The sequence below is a fragment of the Olea europaea genome, chromosome 5, assembly GCF_002742605.1.
Source record: "Olea europaea var. sylvestris chromosome 5, O_europaea_v1, whole genome shotgun sequence".
Lineage (NCBI taxonomy): Eukaryota > Viridiplantae > Streptophyta > Magnoliopsida > Lamiales > Oleaceae > Olea > Olea europaea.
In genome coordinates this window covers 7,947,649-7,961,912 of record NC_036241.1, presented here as the reverse complement: position 1 = coordinate 7,961,912, position 14,264 = coordinate 7,947,649, and the positions used below count along the sequence as shown (strand labels likewise).

The following is a 14,264-nucleotide window of genomic DNA, read 5'->3' as shown; positions in this document are numbered from 1 at the left end:
TTTGCTGATCAAAGAATATTTTCTATATCTCCCATACCAAAGGTGACATCAAAACATATAGCAAAATGGGCGGATCAAATGATCCATTTCTATGGAAGATGAAAATTTTGGATCAATTGTTGAGATGCCAAACGATGGCAGCAAATTAGTTTTTGAAGAAAAGAATGGAAATAAAAATGATGAGTGCGAAATACACACGCATTTATAGAGGCGTGAAGGTGAAAAGAAAGAATGTGAATGGCCACATTCGTGCCTAATAACTAAAACGTCTTGGGAAAAGAGACGAAAATACGAAGAAAGAATGTACATGAATCTTAGCATAAAGCAATTAAATGCGAGGTTGACGATTAAGGACAACGTCAATTAAATACGCAAGTAGATAAATTAGTCATTCATTAATAACGATAACTGCTGTTACATTCAAAATTAGCAATGGCGATTAGCACAAAGTTACAAAAGGAAAGTTAAGGCATTGAATGTCTTAATTACAATTTACCCCAGGGCGAACAAATTCTTTTCCTAAGTCTCCCCCAATCTTCGCTCTGCTGAGAAGAAGCGACATTTAATTCTGCTACAAAATCGTCATCAACTTCCAGCTTTTTGTACTGCTCAACCAAAGACTTGGTTCGTTCAATTCCTTGGGAAGCATTACGCTTTTTAGCAGCCATTCTCGCCCTACAGTCGTCCATCTTTGCTTGAAGCTCCTTCATCTCCGCAGCTAAACTTGTCATCAAAGAGTCTTCGACCATAACGTCGGAAGAAATTTCTTTCAATTCATCCTCGGCTTTGTTAATCTCTAGAAGCAAAGACTCTCTTTCAGATGCAGCATGAAGATACTAAGTACTCCTGGCCTTCAGTTCAACATTTTTGGCTAGCAAGGAGAGGATATCAGAGTGAACAACCTTCAGCGTCGCTTTAAAGTCAGCAAAAACGTTAAGCGACGAAAGTGTAAGTGCTTGCGCGGATTTCGCACTCAACAGCTCAAACTTATCCTTATGTTTAGTAGCACTAGCCTGACCGATATTCACGTCCATGAAAGACACGTACTCAAATACCGACTGCTTGAGAAACTTCATATCTTCCTCTGAAGATGCAGAAAGATGACTGGTTGAAGTAGGGCGAGACGTCTTGACTTGTTCCTAGGAAGTAAACAAGTCCTGGATGGAACGCACAATGTCATCAGCATCCTGCAGAGAAAAGTGCCAACATTGAGGACTTTCACTACAATAAACGAAACGAAAATGAAAGTGAAGCAAAAGGTTACCTCATTAGCAATCTTGGGAAGTTCAAGTATATCACCAGTAGGCTCCACCACCCGTAGGGACTTTCCCTTATCTGGGCAAGAAGACTCGGCCACAACGGGAAGGCCCATAAGAGCCTCTGTATAATTCAAGAAGTAACGAATAAGAAATCAGTAGCACAAGCAAAGGTAAAACATCAAAATATGTATTACCTTCTGGTTCGACGTTTGGAGGGTCGGCGCCCTGGGAAGAAAGTGGGCCTTCTACTGGTTGTGATGAAGGTTCCGGGATTAAGGGTTTCTTTTTAAGCATAATCCCTTCACCAGCTGATTTGGACGGAGCAACTTCAGCAGAAGATGATGGAGCAGGAACTGCCAAAACCAAAGCTTTCGAAGGAGAGGCTGAACTTTTCTGAGAAATTCAGATAAATCATTAGTACATAGAAAAATATGTTTAAGAATAAACAAATTCAATTACCTTTCTCCTAATGATGAGAGGAACGTCGTCATCATCATCATTATCATCATCCTGCAAAGTGGGAGATGCTAAAGCTGGCAGTTTGCGGCTTAAGGCACTTTTAGCTGTCGTAACCTTGGCAGGTAGAGAAGCAGATGAACGGATAAAATATTTAGCGTGAGCAGGGGAGGAAGGATTCCTAATGGACACAGAGGTGACCAGAATGGGAGAAGTAGAGGGAGTGCTCGGCTGGTCCAGTAAATAGAAGACACAATTAGCATCAGTTGCAAACAATCGACGTGTTACTGATGGCCAAATCTGTTCAAAAAGGGGATAGATGGCACAGCTAGAATTGAAAGGGGCTAATGAAAATTTGCTCGTCAAAAGAATGTTGCGAGCATCTATAGCTTGTGCCTCTGCTTTATTAATAGTGTGAAAACGGTCTATCAAATTTTTGGAGTAACAGGGAAGAACATGCCAAGTTTGGCCATAACCAAGTTGGCGAGCAAAAAAATTGGGGAGCATATATTTCGACCCCAACTTTGGCATTGGTTCCAGTTAAGATATCGTGGAACAATTCCCTCCCAATCAAAAACTGAACCCAAACAAGTAGAGAGACACTCGCACTGTCTAGGGTGGATAGAGGTTGCACATAATTTGGAGTCAAATGAGCAGGAAAAGTAAAAAAGGAAGGAATCAAATTTAAGGTATAAAAGAATGAAAAAAATGTCCCTACTAGATATATTTACAGGGGTTAGTGGATCAATGGCTAGCCCATAGCAGCTAGCAGAACGACTGGAAATGGATGGAGCACCAAGTGGTGGAAAATATGCTCTCAACAACAGTTGAGTGAACCAAAGGGGGCCACTACCAGTGGGAGATGCACCATTCTTCAGTTGAAACTGAAGGGAAGCCATGCCTCTATAAAGGGCGGCTCAAAAGAAGGAACATAGGTTCAAAGGCCTACCACGTGCCAATTCATACGCTATGGGTAAATAGCTCATAGAAGGTTTCATACTTGGCACGCAAAGAATATATTTACAGAGCCAAATCTGAAGAAAAGCCACACGCTCAGCATGGGAAGGTTCAGCGGTTGAGTGATTATAAAAGCCTTGCAGGCTTGAATAGGATTCAGTAAGTTTCTTGTCAAATTTCGGGGCAACACTGGAAATCAAGATACCAGGAAAGATGGTATCGCCCAAAGGCGGGAGATTTACTAGGGCTCCAACATCCCTTAAAGTAATAGACATGGGACCAAGAGAGAAAACGAAGGTGTTATACTCAGAAGACCAAAAACTCAGAGCAATAGGAAAAAGCACTGGGTCAAAAATCGGGGGTTGAAAAGAAATTTCTAATAAATCTGAAATCCTAGCACGATCAAAAATCGCCTTGGTGGGGCCATGACTCACAAGACGTGCATGCCATCTACGAAAAATAGCATCAACTTTGAGCTAAGTGCGAATACCTTTTTCGCAAATCGGCCTCAATGGCAGAGAGTTCAGGAACGGAAGACCTTGAGTGCAAGGGAACAACTGGCTCACCGCCACTTGTCCGACGGCTTCAGCATTATTGAACGATGGACCCAAATAGAATTCGTTGAGGTCAGCACTAGCTTGTGCAAGGAAGTTTGGATTTACATATGGCCTAGTAAGGATTTTCTGGAAATCTTCAAAACTAAAAGAATCATCAGATTGAGTTTGTGAAGTCGCCATTGGAAACAAAGTACGATTTTGATAAGGTTTGCCTGAGAAACGTAGCAGAGAAGCAAGAAGACGAACAGTGAAAATAACGAGGAAGAAGCACGAAAAATAGTGACGTGGTTTAGTGGTGCGATGAAATGGCGTGTCCTTCTGGTTTATAAGGGTTTGTAACGTTGCACCTTTTCAGATTATAGAAGGAAATAATGATTGAAATTCTTGAAAATTTCAAATATTGCTGGAAAATACAAAGTGAATATGACAAAGATTAATAATTAGTATTAATTCTGCCATATTGGGGGTAATTGTTGATACACTAAAAGTGCAGCCCAAATCAAATAGCTCAAAGAGTGAAGTCCAATTGGAGAACCCATGATAAAGGTCCGAACAGGATTATTGATGAATGAGGTGGAAGCCCACGAACACGGTAACATCATCGCCTAAGCTTGCAAGACGCCCAGAATCTAAACGAATAGAATACCCTACGGTAGCCCAGAGCGATGAGCCCGTTCTCGCTCAAACCTTCGAATCGCCTAGGATCTCAGCAAGCACAAACATTATGGTTATTCAGAGTAGCAGTTATTGAGTGATCTTATCACATTCCACGATTCAAGGAGCTTAGTTGAAGGCGGTTGAACGACAAAGAGTAATGGCAACAGTTAGGGACGGCAGTTCCATGACAAACTAGCCACCATAAAGAAAGTGGGTAGTTATACAGCAATCAAGTAGTTTCCAAGCGGTTTGTCACGAAGAAATCATCAAAGGAATATAAAAGGAAGAGAAGACATAGAGAAAAGAACCCGAATTAAATACTCTCAAACAGAGATTATGTAATTTCAATTTCTTAGTTTAAACTTAAACATTTCTTTTAGTACTCGTGTGCTTGCGCCCCTTGGAGGCATTCTGTTTAGTTCCAATTGTAAATCATCGCCAATAAAACATCCATTTTTGGGACTTTCTCTCAAGAGGTCTGTTCCTTACACAATCGTCTGGTTCCTTTTTAATTGTTAGCGACTACCCGCACGAAATAGGTGGGATGGTATTTTTTTGGAGAATGAGTAGCTGAAAGAGAAAGAAATTTTTTTGATTTACGTATCATATTATTTTATAGAAGATTGTGTGATTGAAAATAGGAGAAAGAAAAATGAAATTTAATTTAATGGAAACCAAACAAGAGCATAATGTTATTGCCCGTTACAGAGTGATCATTAGTGTATCAGTTAGAAATTTGAATGACTATTACCGAACGAAAATAATTTTAATGACCATTATATAATTGTTCAAAACTTTGAAAAAAGTTTTGGTACGACAATCATATATATTTACGTGTACTCGCTCAAATGGCTATGCTTGCGTCATTTTTAATTCTTCTACTTTCTGTCCAACAATGCATCTGGAAATGTGTGCTTCACTTGAAAATTATGCACGGTTGATTTTTCTTGAAAAACAAGTAAAATAATTTCTCAATAAGGCTACTCAGTCAGGTCTTAAAACAGGGTGGAAAACAGGCATTTCAATTGGCTGAGGTGGCACTTCAATTACAATAAAAAAAAAACAATATCAAACAAAAAGGGCAAAAGCAAGCTAAAACCAAACAGATATACAAAACCGACTGTTGCAAGGGGAAAAAAATCAATTCAGCCGCATTTCCAAACACTCCCTCCTGCCGCCGCGCCTTCACCGATCGAAGCACCCTTCGTCGACGAGTAGACCGCTAGTCACCGTCCAAGAAGTGGGAGAAATGGTTAAAAAAAAGAACTTGTGTGTCTCCCACATTTGAAAACCCAAAAATCGACCGGTTTTTTTCCTGTTCTTCCTTCCATAATCTCGGATCGTGGTCAAACAGTCTGACCAAGTGACTCCGTCAATGTCTTCTCAGGATGGTAGGTACGTGAGATAAAAAGCTAGTCTTTCTGATGATTTGGCTCAATGGATTGAGATTCCGAAAGAGTAGGTGCAATCATACAGTCCAGTGCTTGCGATTCGTCCACCATCCGATTCTAAACCGAAGGATATTGTGGCCAAGATAAATAAGGGTTTGGAGTTAGAAAAAGTACATAAATGAGGGTTTGAGAGTTTATCAGAAGGAGGAGCTTCGTAATAGAATGCATTATTCAAATAGTGATTGAATTCCACCAATTATAGGCTTAAGGTAGAACAGAAGACATCTAAAAGGCAAGAATGTGGAGGATCACATGGATATGACAATGCAATTTTCTCCATGAGGACCATTTTTATTGCTCATGGACTTGAATTTGCTTGGGGGAGAAATGTCCCATCTTTCGAGAATGTGCAGATCTACAACATGGTTACGGCCATCCTCAACATTGTAGGAGCAAATTACAATGGGAAAGCATCATTTGCATAGTCTATTCTTTTGCCAAACCATTGAAAATTATCCCGAGTGTTGACACTGAGTAACCAAACTGAATTGGGTATCGAGAGGCTTGGTTGTTGGATACGCTGTGCTTAGGTAGTGTTTTAGTTGTGATTTTATGTAATTCATCATGTAAATTATTAGTGATTACTTATTCATTAGGTATTCGCAATTTGTGTATTGTCTTGAATTGGTAAAATGACTGAGTTACACTTCATCAGTTTTGGCTTCCACCGAGGCTTTGTTCGTTCATAAGATGCCTTCGTTTGTTTGCTATAATTAGGTAGTGTATGCTGTGCTTAAGTAGTGCTTTAGTATAATTTATTTTCGAAAATTAATCATGTTTTGCTTATCCAGTTGGTGCACTTTGTTCAGAGAAATAAAATAAAACCAACCTTTAACAAGAGTTTTTTCAAAACCAGAAGATACTCAGCAATAACAATAAGTGCAGCAAACCAAGTAAGAATGTCCCACTAGCACTAAAATCTTGCTTAATATTACAACTGATTGTCCACAGCGGCGGGAGGAAGGGTTTGGAAACGGGGGTTCTAGAGAGAGAAGCGGCCGAATTGACTTTTTCCTTGTAGCAGTTGGTTTTGTATCTCCGTTTGGTTTTAGCTTGCTTTTGCCCTTTTTGTTTAATATTGTTTTTTTATTGCATTTTAAGTGCCAGCTCAACAGATTTAAATGCCTGTTTTTCACCCTGTTTTTAGACCTGGCTAAGTAGCCTTATTGATAATTTCTATAGGGAGTGTAGATTTTTGTTTTACAAGTAATTCATTCTATCTCTCTCTCTCATCAACTCCCTCCCTTCCTCTCTCATCAACTTACTAATAAAAAATGAACAAGTATAACATTTTCTAAATTGAAAATAAAATCAATCAAACATATTTAGCCCTCATTTGGTTCTCATTATTTGCCCATTAAAATGAAAAATATGACCGTTATCCATTACATTAAGCCACCAGATTTGACTTTCTATTTCTTGTGTGGGATCCGTAACGGCTGTATTTTTCATTCTCATTTTTACATTAATGTGTACCAAACAGGCCCTTAATTGACAACTTCCATGGAAATAATTTCTAAGCAATTGAATTGTCTAAAATTTATTTTCTTTCCAAGTAAATTTCATGCTTGTTATCAAACATATGCTTATATTTTTCACCAAAAAGCCTTAAAAAGTCCAGCAAGTAGAGAATTCTCCAAAAATCACTGTCTATTTGAATACTTCATGACTTATAGAGATTCTTAAAAAATTCAATTAAATATCTCATGATTTTTATTGACTTTTCAAAAGCCTACAATCGTCTTAATTGAATACGCCTAAACTTTTGAAGGGTTTTTGTCTAAACTTTTTGAATATTCAAAAGCCTTTAAAAGTCCTAAGCCTTTGTTTGATCTCCATTTTGAGGGAAAAATAAATTTTTGAATAGTGTATCGATGAAAAATGTATGGTTTAAAAAGAAGATTTTTTTTAATTTACGTGCAATATTATTTTATTGAAAAATGTATGATTAAAATGATATCAAAATACTGTTGAAATTTTTTTTTTCTTAAAGAACGTGGCTCAAACAATAGCTAAATGAATACGCCCATCTTGAAACTTTTCTTTTTTAAGCTTAGCCAAACATGCTCCCTTTCTTGTGGCCCAAGTTGTCTTTTTTTTCCTTTATTTCTCCATTCGGCCCTCGCATTCGCATAAATCAATCAAATTTTTCCCAGACAAAAGCCAAGAAGGTGATAGATCAGAACAATAGACCCACATATATACAATAAACTCCATTTCGATCCTTTGATACAAAAAAAGGGTTATAGATGGCGCGGTACGACAGAGCAATTACGGTGTTCTCACCGGACGGCCATTTGTTTCAGGTGGAGTACGCCCTCGAGGCCGTCCGAAAGGGAAACGCCGCCGTCGGTGTTCGAGGCACCGATACCATCGTCCTTGCCGTCGAGAAGAAATCCACTCCCAAGCTCCAGGACTCCAGGTCAGAATTGTGCATCTGAAGTTATTTATGCTTTGAAATGTGCGCGTGCTTTTGTAGATCGTTGGAATACATGTCATTAGTGATTTTGGGTGGTCGGTGATTTATTCGGTTCCGTGGGGTAAATGAAAGGATTATCTAGGGTTTTGGGTCTTTAATTTTGGAATTGATTTTTATTATTTATTTATTTTTTGTATTTAACTCTGTATTTGATATCTAGTTAATTGAGTGAGATTTTGAAAAGATGAGTTAATTTGTGGTTGTAGGATTGCTGAACGGATTAATTACTCCTATAGTGTAGTGATAAATTACTTTATTTTATTATTATTTTTATTTATGGTGTTATTACTACTATTTAGTTCTATTGTTTGAGAAATTAAAATCAGTTGTTATTGTTTTATTTTTAAATTATGCAATTAGTAAAATGGTAAGTTTAAGGAAAACAGTAAGGTAGGTTACTTGGCACTCAAAGTGAATCTCAAGAAACTAGTGAAGGAGAATTGGAGATAGGAGTGGTTTGAGTGCAGTCTTGCGTGTACAAATTTTAGGATGTAGTTGTACATGAGAATCATTTGTTAATTTCTTTGAAACATTAGGTATGGCTTTAGTAGCCAAGTGTCACTGACTTAGTTTTCTTTCAACCGACAAACTGGAACTGTGCCTTAATGTTTCACAAATTTCGTCTCCACGAGAATACGTTGAGTTAGCCTTCGAACACTCACGTAAATTTAACCTTTATGCATAAATTATGGCAACTTTGAGTAGATGATATAAAGTAAGAAATTTTATTGAAAGGAAACAAAACAAATAAGTTTGGGAGAATCTCCTTGACTTATTTACAATCTCTCAATATTTAACTCATTTCACTCCTTGATATTTACAAATGAGCTATATATCTATTTATAGGCAAAATCTTGCAAGACACTTGAAATCAAGTACCAAAATTAAATGGATCCAATGACCACAATTAGTTGCAAGTCATTTTACAACTTTATGTAAGTTGGCATATCCTTATATATACAAATTGAGCTTTGCTTATTCCTTTAAGCAAATTGTAGCCAAGTTGAATTTTGCTTTTTATCTTCATGAAAGTTGTACAAATTAGTGCTTATTTGCATTCAAAACCAATGCTTATAGTCCACGGTATTTAATTCTTCAAACCATTGGTTTTTTATTTAGAAAAATCTGTTTTCTATGCCTGCACAGTCTGCTTGCATTTTCCCTACCTTAGTCCCTTGCCGTAGGTAGTTCAGTTCCATTGAAGCTCCCTATCTTAGCTGTTTTGTGGTCGTCACTGGACGGATGGGTTGCGACCTGGGAGGACATAAGTTACTTCTCCACTAAATCTGATGATGCCCTCGTCGTGGTGTAGTGCTAGAGCAGGGACTTTAAACCACAACAAGTCTCCATTGTCCCAAGTAGCTTTAGACTTGGGTAACCCTTTCCACTCGATTAAGTATAAGGTGTAACGGGAAAACCCTTCATCTAACCTCCCTATCTACCAAAATGGTTTCAACATCTTTCTTAAAAGATTTTATAACAATGTGAGGTGCCCATTTTGACTCATTTCTGCCCACATCATCCATGTTTGGCTTATATGGCTTTAACATACTTACATGAACGATTGGATGAATCTTTAGAGTGCTTGGGAGATCAAGCAGGTAAGATACTCTTCCAACTTTAGCCACTACTGGAAATGGTCCCTCATATATTCGAACCAAGCCATTGTGAACTTTTCGAAAAGCTTGAATTGTTGCGGCACCGCTTTTACAAGAACTTTATCACCGATATTAAATTCCAAAGGTCGCCATTTCACGTTTGCCCCCATTTCTTCATTCGCTTTGGGGCTTTCTCCATCCAAGATTGAGCTAAGTCTGAATGATCTCCCTATGACTTGGCCATTTTTTAGGCTTCGGGACTTCGGCCTGAGTTAACGGCAATAGGCAAAGTATAAGTCTAGGGCAAAATTGTTGGACGTTGCCCAGTTTTCATACAACCTACAGAAGAGTGGATGTACGGGGCAAAGTTCATTGACTTACATCCTCTTAGGTTGCGATCGATTTGTCCTGGCAGTGATTGCAAAATAGTGTAGATAGGATGCTTCAAAAAATGGAACTGCTTGTGACAAGGGACGCAGGTAGGGGAAAACACAGGCAGACTGTGCAGTCACGAAATTAAAAGTTTTCTATTTCAAAAACCATTGTTTTTAAGGATTATTAAATTTGCAATTGTGATTGTCATTGCACTGCAAACTCACGTTGATTACTTTTCAAAAAAAAAAAAAAAAAAAGGATTATTAATTACCGTGGGCTACAATCGTTGGTTTTGAACGTAGGTGAACGCCAATTTGTGCAACTTGTATAGAGATAGAAGTAAAATTTAACTTGTGTATAGTTTGCTTAAAGGAAGAAGCAAAGTTTAACTTGAATACTATTTCTGTAAAGGAACATGCCAACTTGCATAGAGATATGAAGTGACTTGCAACTTGCAAGTAATTATTGCCATTGAGTCCATCTAATCTTGGCCCTTGATTTCAAGATGTCTTACAAGATTGTCTATAAATAAATGTTTAGCTAATGAATGAAGTAAGTTAAATCTCGAGAGATTCTAAAGGAGTCTTCCTTTTATTTATACAAGGTGATTCCCCCAAAGTTATTTGCTTATTCTTTTTAATATAATTTTATATTTTATATCCTCTATTGAAAGTTGTCATAATTTAACCTAAAGGTTAAATTTTAGTGGGAATTCGAAGGCTGGCTTAATTTATTCTCGTGGGAACGGAATTTGTGAAACGTTAACGTCGTATGGTTCTAGTTTGTTGGTTGAAACGAAACTAAGTCTTTAATGTAAGGTTCAATATACATGTACTCCAACTTCATTTTTTGTTCTAAGTTACAATTGTTGGTTAGGATCTTATTCTGTATTATCTTGGAGCATCTCCTATGCTAATGTGAATTGCTCTAAAAAAGTTGCTACATAACTTAAAACAAACAATGTATAAAAGAATTCATCTCCAGTGAAATATGTATAGGACTATGTCTAGCTAACGTGGTAAGAAAAATGTATGCATTTTCAACATGATTCTCTAGATGTAGAGGCTCTTTTAGACACAGTGAGTCGCATTTCTCTATTTTCCCTCACTCTTTCTCTCTTCTTTATATTTTTTTGTACCCCCGTATTGAAAATACATTAAAGGCAAAAATTTGAATTATAGATTGAACCCATTGGAGATGAAATTTAAACTAGGTCATCTATTCGTTAGACATTAATGTCACGTTGATCGAAAGCATTTCAATTTAGTTGCCACCTAGATTGCAATTCATAGAATGCATTGGATATGCTCTTAGCTTTCAACAAGCATGCAATATGTCTATTATTGTTACCTTCCCAATTGGACTCCAAATTTGATGCTTTTGTGCTTATTATCACTTTTATGTTCTTGCTTTCAGATCGGTTAGAAAGGTTGTCAATTTAGATAATCACATTGCATTGGCTTGTGCTGGACTTAAAGCAGATGCACGAGTTCTAATTAATAGGGCACGCATTGAGTGCCAGAGTCATAAGCTTACAGTTGAGGATCCTGTGACTGTTGAATACATAACTCGCTACATTGCTGGACTTCAGCAGAAGTATACACAAAGCGGTGGTGTGAGACCTTTTGGGCTTTCAACCTTGATCATCGGTTTTGACCCCTACACTAGTGTCCCATCTCTTTACCAGACAGATCCCTCAGGGACTTTTTCAGCATGGAAAGCCAATGCAACAGGGAGAAACTCAAACTCGATCCGGGAGTTTCTGGAGAAGAATTACAAAGAAACATCTGGCCAGGAGACTGTCAAACTAGCCATGCGGGCTTTACTTGAAGTAAGTCATCCATGTGGACAAAACTCATTGCTTTTAACTTGTACTTGGTCTAATGTATTGCTATTAAATTTTAGGCTTGTGCATATGACATGTTCTCTTCTTGCTTAAATATCACAAATTTGGCTATTTATTTTTGTTATCATTCAACCATATGATCTGGTTTTTCACCTATTATTTATCGAAAATTCAAGATGCAGTCTACTTCTTTAATATTTGGTAATTCTTGCATCTTTTTACAAGAACACCATAAACTTGTAAGTGGTTAAAATATTGAGTTATCTTTTCAATCATTTATGTTATTGGAAATTTTTTTGTTGATGTTGAGAATTGGTTGAAGTACATTAATAAGATAACCATACTGCTTTTGTTCTCATGTACATCTTAACCCTGAGACTATAAACTGCGCATTAATCTAAGAAAATGTACACTAAATGGACTTGTACTAGCATCTTAAATCAGGTAATATCATTTTGGTGGTAGTCCTGTACAAAATGGTCAAAGTCATGTAATTGCTGTTTTAATTGGCTCCTGCATCCATAGTTCCTCTTTTAGCGTCTTGTTGAGCCTATATTATGTAATCAAACAAAAATAGAAAAATACTTTCACGTTCATGTAAATTTTTTGATTTTCATGATGTATGATGTTTTATCTCTGTTAAATGCTGCAAATGAACTAGATGTCCAGGTACTTCAATGGTGTTCTGAATTTGTGCGCATTAGTTTGTCTTCAACTTTTACTCTGAAAAACTCACGGAACTGTCAATATTTTGAATCTTTGCCTCTTTCTTATATGCACTGAACAATTTGATGGTGGAGTTTAGCCAATAGTTTCCCGCCTGCAGTGAATTATAAATTTAATTAAGATGAATGATCTACCTTGTAGAATAATGGTATAGGAAATAGCAATTAGGAACCTTGGGGTTGTAATGACTAGCTACATGTCACAGCTGGTTGCAGAGATAATGCAATATCCATGACAGTGTGTGCTGTCACAGAGGTCTGTGAGCTGTTTGGGTAATGTTACGGATATAGGTCCAATTGAATTAAAAATTGGAACCTGAAGTAGATATCTTCATAAATTCCAACTAGCATTTCTGTTTCTCTACTTGCTATGCCTTTGACTTGTGAACGGGCATAACTTTATTAGCTCATAAAGCATTGGAGGTACCATTACAACCTCGTGTCTTATTGCCTGTAGTGTTTGACCTTGGTATGAAAAATCCAAGGATTTGAGATGTACTATACATCATAATTCACTTAAAAGAGAGTAAATAATGCGAAACTTGCTAGTGATTTCCACGTTGAGTTCATGCCTTAAAGTAGTGCAGGTATACGAGTAATGATGGAGCTAACTGTTAAATAAGAGAGTAAATATCTGCGGACTTGTGGAGCTGAATTTATGATAGCTTTGATTAAATTAGTGTTTAGAGCTAACTGTTGATGGTAGCATTGGGTGAGCTATCGGCATTGCTAGTTGCTGATACCCAGAAACATCCTGTTGTTTTCATTATATCTTCTGTGAACTGAATTGTGATATGGGTTAGTTGTTCGAGGTCATGAGACATAGATGGTGGAAAATCTTTGGTTTGTATATTAAAGCCCCGTTTGTTTCCCATTCTTTGCTATAAAAATAAAAAATATGATCATTATCCATCACATCAAACCAATGTATTTGACTTTCTCTCTCTTGTGTGGGTCCTGTAATGACTATACTTTTCATTCTTATTTTTACAAGAATGGGAATCAAACGGGAGATAAGTATCTTAGAACAGTTCCCTTTTCTACATTTTGTGGTCTCTCGTGTGTTAATGGTTTAATGGAAAGAATTAGGAACCCCACATCTTTTTGGGTGGAAATTTCATGATAAATCTCAATAGCCTCATTAACAAATTTGAATATCTGATTGGAGAATGTTATAATAAATGTAGGTATATATTGTTGGCTTCTATACTGACTGATGACTGAGCAGAAACTTGGTGTGACTGTCTTCGTATAACTTTCCTCACCTTTAACATTATTAGTGGAATCTGTTATACAATCAACCTCCCCACCCTCCGCCTGAAAAAAGAAAAAAGAAAAAGAAAGGCGCACTAAAAAAAATGGTGAAGGAGAAAGAAGGAAACAAAAGGAAAATGGAAAAATAATGACGCTGACATCTAATCTTATTTTGCACGAAGGTTGTTGAGAGTGGTGGAAAGAACCTAGAAGTTGCTGTAATGACCAAAGATCATGGACTTCACCAGCTTGAAGAAGCTGAAATTGATGCCATTGTTGCTGAAATTGAAGCGGAGAAAGCAGCTGCAGAGGCTGCCAAGAAGGCCCCTCCCAAGGAAACTTAGGACTATGGCTTAGCGTTTGCTCATCACGTCTCTTCTTTTGTGATTTTTAATTCACAATGTAATCTGCTGCTTCTGACAATTGATATCTATCTTTAGACAATTTACAGGATGATGTTTAATTTTCAGTTGATTGATTTCCTCCATATTAAACTGCAATCTTGGTTTTTCTTTCAATGCCTGCTAAAAAAGTTGGTTGTCTGCGTATCAATATTTACTTGAGGTGGAGGCTGAGAACTATCATTTATTTGGGGGTTGACCCTGCCCAGTGTCCTCACGTCCCCTTGTCTCCATGCACCTACTACAAAT

General features: G+C 37.3%; 1 protein-coding gene and 1 pseudogene across 1 annotated transcript; both read left to right on the top strand.

Moving 5' to 3' along the window:
- The first annotated feature begins 5,054 nt into the window (after positions 1-5,054).
- Positions 5,055-5,786, top strand: LOC111394203 (annotated as a pseudogene).
- A 1,650-nt stretch (positions 5,787-7,436) lies between these two features.
- Positions 7,437-14,114, top strand: LOC111394539 (proteasome subunit alpha type-7). Its single transcript, XM_023020392.1, has 3 exons — positions 7,437-7,759; positions 11,206-11,620; positions 13,797-14,114. The coding sequence occupies exons 1-3, from the start codon at positions 7,587-7,589 to the stop codon at positions 13,956-13,958; spliced, it is 750 nt and encodes a 249-aa protein (XP_022876160.1). The 5' UTR covers positions 7,437-7,586; the 3' UTR covers positions 13,959-14,114.
- The last annotated feature ends 150 nt before the right edge of the window (positions 14,115-14,264 follow it).